We start from the raw sequence: 6,977 nt of genomic DNA on the forward strand, positions 1-6,977 counted from the left end.
CACACACACGAAATGTTAAGCCTGATCAACATAATCTGATCTTTGAGTGCATAAACTAGCTAAGCTTGAACAAGGAGAATATTATCTAGTAGAAGTATCTTAACAATTGTAACAACAAAAACAACAATGTAAAGCTCCACATGGGAGTAATTTTCACCGCTAGAAAAATCTCTCCTGTATGGTACAGTCTTTGCATTGGTGACCAATTCAGGAATGGTCCAATTAAAAGTTTAAACCTCAATATATAAGGTAATTTCTGGTGATTTGCCATATAAGAAAGAGCATCCCTCTAGACCACTCATGTAGGGTTTTGTGTTCACCCGGGAAAGAGCTCCTTGTTCTAATTAAGGGGGACTAAAGCAGGAGGTCTGGCTTTTTCATCACTAACCAAAGGCTTTGGAGCAACTTGCCAGAACACAGGATACTAAATATATTAGTTAAATAAAATGCATACTAGGTCCATTTGCAATATGGCCTGGTCCACTAGGGCATGGCATTAGTGTCAACCTTTATGCTTTTCAAGGGCACATGAATGCAGCACCTTAGGAATAAATGAGTTCAAAAGGAGTATGAGCCTGCATTTGCCACATAACTAGGTATATGAGGCTATACTTCGCACATGATAACAGCCTGAGCAACTAAGGCTGCATTTTGCTATGTGAAGATACTGCTTGTGCGCATGAGGTATACCAGGGGCTGTACATTTGCATATTAGGATTTGCTGGGGTTATGATGGCTACACCTAGGCTCGTGTATTTGCCATTGCCATAAGATGGAATTAGGTTTGTATGATAGCCTGTACTGGGTTATAGTAGGCTTGGTTTGGGCATTTAAGGTTGTACTTACTATATCATGCTCAGGGCCGTACTAGGAACAGAAACCGACCCTGGCAAAGAGCTCGGCCGACCACGGGGGTGGCGGGGTGGAAGAAAATATTTGTACCGCTTTTGTTGCTGGGGGCCGATATTGCACCTATGTTGCAAAACTGGCCCCAGTAACAGAAACGGCCCCCCAGGGGTCTATAACTGGCCCCCAGTAACAAAAACGGCCCCCCAGGGGTCTAAAACAGGCCCCCACCTTGGCAGCCCACCGGGTAAACTCCGGGGGCCCGCTACAGCCAATCCAGACCTGATCATGCTAGTATCTAGGCATGTGATCCAGATCCTTGGGAAATGAAGCTGTTTTCTGATATATGAGCTAGAACTTACACATGTGAGACTGAATTTGGACAGAACGTACCTGATATTTTGTGCCAGTATGTGGTGAAAAGAAGCTGCACCAGTCTTATTGTGGCTGATTCAGAACCTATGGTGGGTATACATGGGAAAATGAGGCTATAACAGTGCATGTAATGGTTGCACTGGCCTTATATTACCTGTATCTGGATTTATCATGGCTATGCATGGGCACTTGAATTTACACCGGGGCATGTAATGGCTGTACCTGTCTTATTACGGCTGAATCTGGACTTGTGATGGCTACATATGGGCACATGAGGCTATACCAGGGCATGTTTTGATTCCACCTGCCTTAGTATGTATGTGCCTGAGAATATGATCCGTTACTTGGGCATGTGAGGCATTCCTGGAGCATGAAGAGACCACTCTGGGCATATGGAAGTTGTGCCTGGGCACATAGTAGCTGCACTAGGAGGTTTACTGCCAAAATATCAAAACCCTAAATATCGTGGTATTTCAACTATTGACGACAGAAATAGTGTTTTTCTATACTTATAAAGTAAATGACAAAAATGTGGGGAAAAATATCATAGCGCACTAATATCAATTGCAAAAATATTGTTTTTTAAGATATATATATTTAAAAATAGTAAATATATAAACATGTAACAATAATATAATGCAAATTAAATATATTTGAATGATATATATACATGTTACACTTAGTTTAAAAAAACATAAATTCATGTATATGTATGTATGTGTCTATATTTAGACATATATAATTTAAAACGATTATATATAATAATTTTAATTTATATTACAAGTTACTAATATTTTGCAAACTTTAATATAACAAACAAATATACATGCACACACATTTATACACAATGAATAAAAAATTGTAACAAATAAACTAGAATTTCTTTTTAAACAGATCAATTTATTACACATAACAAGTGAACAATATAAATAAATGTTACTAAAAAATATTACATTTTACAAATATAACTAATTAAAAATGATGTCATTTTAAATACACAGAAATGTCATAGTAATATAAATTTAAATAAAATAAACAAAACAATACAATTGTAGGAATAGTACATACACTTTTCCCACTCCAGTCTGCGCAACCATAGGGAAAGTGTTGGACTCAGGAAGGGTAAAGTGTACTATTACCACTTCAGTCAGGGCAACAGTAGGGAGAGTGTTGGATTGCGGAGGGGTAAAATGTACTATTTTCCACTCTAGTATGTGCAACAGTAGAGAGAGAGTAGTTTACTTCAAACAAATAAAACATTTTAACAACTATATGAAATAATAAGAAATATAAATATCTAAATATCAAACGGATATATAAATTCCAGTCGGTAAAGCGTTAATCTCAGGAGGGGTAAAAATTACTGTTCCCATGCCACTCACTGCAACAGTAGGGAAAGTGTTGGATTGCAGAGGGGTACAATTTACTATTCCCACTCCAGTCTGTGCAACATTAAGGCAAACACTGGACTCGGAAGCAGTAAAATGTACTATTCCCACTTTAGTCAGGGCAACAGTAGGAAAGTTTTGGATTGCGGAGGGTAAAATGTACTATTTTCCACTCTAGTATGTGCAACAGTAGTGAGAGAGTGGTTCACTTCAAACAATTAAACTTTTTAACATCTATAATAAATAACAAGAAATATAAATATTTAAATATAAAAATGATATGTACATTTTAAGAAAGGTAAACAAATAACATTACAATATTTAATAACATGTTAAAATTATAACAAATATCAATATAATTAAAATACCACACTATATTCACACAATCATAACAACCAACCAATATAATGTTATTTACAATTAAAAAACATAACACAGTTAATACATAACAAATAAATAACACAATTTTCAATTAATGAATTACTAGTTTTACATGTATTACTTAACCACTTCCATGCTAATGACAAGGTCAGCTCGTCATGCAGTTTACTGGAGCTGTGCTTATGACGAGCTGACCTTGTCATGAACAATGGGAATCCAAGGACCTCAGCACCCAGCGGGAAAAGCCCTAGCAGGCAAGGTGTTAACTGACCAACCGATACTGCTACAAAATAAATGACACATACTAAAAACATATCTTTAAAAATATATTATTTACATATGTTAGATAATTATCAAATACAATGAATATTAATTAACTAATAATAAATTAGTTATATTTAACTTCCCATCCTTAACCCATACAAACCTAATAACCCACACCTAATACACAACTTTATAAATATCTTAATTACATAATTTCCATAACAACTTATTCTAAGAATTAAAAATACAGTAATTCTATTTAACATCCTAGCCTATACCTCCTACAAACCCAACAACCCACACCTGATGTACAACTTAAAAAATATCTTAATTACACAATTTAAGTAATTAATTGCCAATTAAACAACTAATAATTATCTGATAATATATTAAATATATTTAACATTCCACCCTTCACCCCTACAAATCCAATAAACTGCACCTGATATACAACTTAAAAACATCTCAGTTACACAATTTACATATCTAATTATGAAATAACTAATAGTTAGCATTAATTAATGATTACAATCAATTTCCTTCCCACCCTTTACCCCTACAAAAACCACAACACGCACCAAATATATAAATAAAAAATTCAATTAAATATTCAATTTACATAATGAATTATCATTAAGATAATTAATAATTAAAAGTTAATCATTAATTAATTAATTATAAATAAATTACTCCCCACCCTATACCCCTACAAACCCCACAACCCGTACCTAAAACGTACTTTAAAAAAATGATTTACATATTTTACATAATTATCAATTAAATTATTAATATTATTTAAAATTAATTTACTTCCCACCTTGCACCCCTATAAATCCCACAACCCCTACAGCACTACAAATTACTATAAACTATTAAATTACATATAAAAACAACAAATTTACAAACTATATTAAAAAACATTAATAGTTATACAAATAATGTATAACAAACAAATAAAATATTTCCTAAAATACATACAAATAATTAAAAAATGATATTATTAATGATAGTTTTGCCAGCAAAAATCAACATAGGTATTTTTAACATCAATCTTAACAACATAGATATTTTTGTAAACTATATTAACAGATATTTTTTAACATCAATATTACTTACCTTAGAAAATTGATAATCGGGTCAAAAATATTCTTGCACATGATATTTGTGCATCACATTATTTACAACTCAATATTTCTGCATCTCGATATTTAATTCTTAATATTCTGTCAGAACATCGCACTACGATATAGGATGATTTGATGGCTGTACCCGGACACATGAAGGCCGTTCCTGGCTTTTGATGGCAGTGCATGGTCATCTCATGGTTGCACATTTCACATCTCCGGGCTGCACTATTTGTTAATAAATAGATAACTAAAAGATAAATTGGCCTATTTTCTTGAGTGTCATTTATTAATTTGACAGGTATGTATATACTTTTCTATATCTGTCATGCCATTGTGTTCTGAGATCTTGTGACATCACTTTTTACAACGTTTTCATGGACACATGTAATATGATGTCTCTTCCTGTGATGTAATTCAGGGATACGGTCGAATGTCAAGTGATGCCGTTTGTCTTAGCCCTATCATATTGGTGAATTACTGCCATTTTTATCAGCTCTTCTCTGGTATTACCAATGAAACTGTTAATTGCTAAATATTCTCATAGCATGTTAACAACTCTGGCTAAAACAATATTGCTGACTTTGTGATTTTAAAAAAGGTACAAAGACTCTTTAATAATGAAAGAGTAATTTAATTTTCTGTCCTCACCTCGGTCTCCCACTTGCTCCTTGACCCATTGTGCCATGGCAGCTACACTCGTGTTGTTGGTGACATCCAATATCACTGTTTGCAACCGCTGGGAGGTGGCTTCCTTAAGCTGCTCCGCCCCCTTCTGCGTCAGGCACGCTGCCAGCACCCGCAGTCCTCGCTCGTCGAGCTGCCGCGCCAGCTCGTTCCCAAAGCCAGAGTCGCAGCCAGTGATCAGCACATACTTATCAGTGAGATTGGGGACCCTCTGCCTCTCTCTGTACCAGCGAAAGAGAAAGTACAGGCCCAGTAGTGCAGTCAGGTACAGCAGCATCTTGGAGTCTCAGACCGTGCCTGTAGTTGGTGAAGAAGAGATGAAAACAGTCTGATGACCGAATGATTGAAGCATTTCAGCAAAAACTAGAAGGCCCCGAATTCAGCAGGTCTGACTAAACAATATTGAGAACTGCCTCACAATAAGAGCCTTCTACAGCTGTTCAACAAAGCTTGCTAAAAATGATGATTAAGGCCAAAGTGAAAATGTGCAATGCAACATCATCAAGGAAGGAAGTGGTACCAGAATATTGGAGCGATATTATTGTCCAATTAATCATAGAAAATCTACACCCATTAGAACAATATTTTTGTAAACAATATTTAGAAAATGTTTTAAGAAGGTGTTCAACATGCTGGAGGTGAGCTCCAGCTTATATGTTCTAGACCTGTTTATTAGGCAATATTATTGCCAATGCGGGTCAGTGCATCCTCTGTAGTACAGAATTTTAAACGAGTTGAGGACAGAGTTTTCCTTTTCAGAGGACCATCTGAGAAGAGCATGTATTGCACTCTTCCCAGAATGCCCTGTGTTGGTCCTCTGCTTAAATCCAATTTCCTATGTAAATATTCACCATGGCCTTGCTCTGATAAGAAACTTTGTTTATTTCACTCAAAGGGGTCCTCAAGACAAAATAGAAGGAGTGGACCGTTTCCATTCATCTTGAGACCAACTTCCAGACTCAACAAATGGGCCAATTCCGTTGCGGGCAGGAGGGCTCTGACAGACAGTCGGAGCCCTTCTGCCCGCAACGGAATGTGCTGTTCAGATTCCTTTCCGACCGAGCCATTCTGACGGGCTCAGTCAGAAAGGAATCTGACTCGGTTACCAGATGGCTTACGACGGGCTTGGATAGTCCATCCACCATCCGAAAAAAACCTTCAGTGCTCCCCCAGCCGGCTCTTTCTGGTCGAGGTTGTACGATGGCAGTTTCCCACTGCCTTTTTGTGTCTGTCTTTCCGGCACAAAAATGCATGGGTGCGAGGCCACTGAATGGTAGCCTAGGGGGCACCTATGGTTTCACCCTGTTAATCCCTGCACCCGGTAGCAGGTACCTTGAGCCTGCCTGCCACGGAGTGCGGCGATGAACTGCACCCCTGCTCTTTCAATGAGAGCATGCATTCTGTTCGGAATGCATGCGTGCATTGATAGGTATAGGCATACAACCGTACAGGGTTTGGTTGCATCCTACTTGCAGGTCTGTAACCAATGACAGGAGGTCGTTTCTTTACAGTTCCTGACCGATGTCATACAGACTTCGGTCAGTCAGAAATTGGAATCAGGCCCAAAGATGTTTGTGATCTCATGACAGGCACACCACTAGTGATGGCAAACTACCAGCTGTGCACACAAGTTCCAATATTTGTAATCAATATTGAACATTCTATTCTCATGTTTGAGAGCATTTATACTCATAAATCAATAAAGGCTTTCCATCTGCTCAGGTCCACTACACTTAATTTAAAAGGGGGGCTAATGCACCTTAAAACTAATAAAACCAGAACCATCTAGTTTCTGTAGAAAGGGCATGGGCTAACCCCCTTCAGACTAGAAATTGGAACGACCCAATGGAAGGCATCCGTCATATCCTAGGCACACCAACGGCTTCTCTGAGCAGCAGAGCAGCAGTTTGAG

The 6,977-nt window shown here is 37.3% G+C and overlaps 1 protein-coding gene across 1 annotated transcript in view; it reads right to left on the reverse strand.

Moving 5' to 3' along the window:
* LOC144785116 (retinol dehydrogenase 7-like) overlaps nt 1-5,357 on the reverse strand; it is a 59,682-nt gene extending 54,325 nt beyond the window's left edge. Inside the window, exon 1 of the mRNA XM_078664209.1 lies at nt 5,030-5,357. Within this exon, the coding sequence (XP_078520335.1) occupies nt 5,030-5,342 (313 nt within the window). The 5' untranslated portion in view covers nt 5,343-5,357. The remainder of the gene's footprint in view (nt 1-5,029) is intronic.
* Nucleotides 5,358-6,977: the final 1,620 nt, after the last annotated feature.

Source organism: Lissotriton helveticus, chromosome 10 (genome assembly GCF_964261635.1).
Source record: "Lissotriton helveticus chromosome 10, aLisHel1.1, whole genome shotgun sequence".
In the NCBI taxonomy this organism is placed as follows: Eukaryota; Metazoa; Chordata; class Amphibia; order Caudata; family Salamandridae; genus Lissotriton; species Lissotriton helveticus.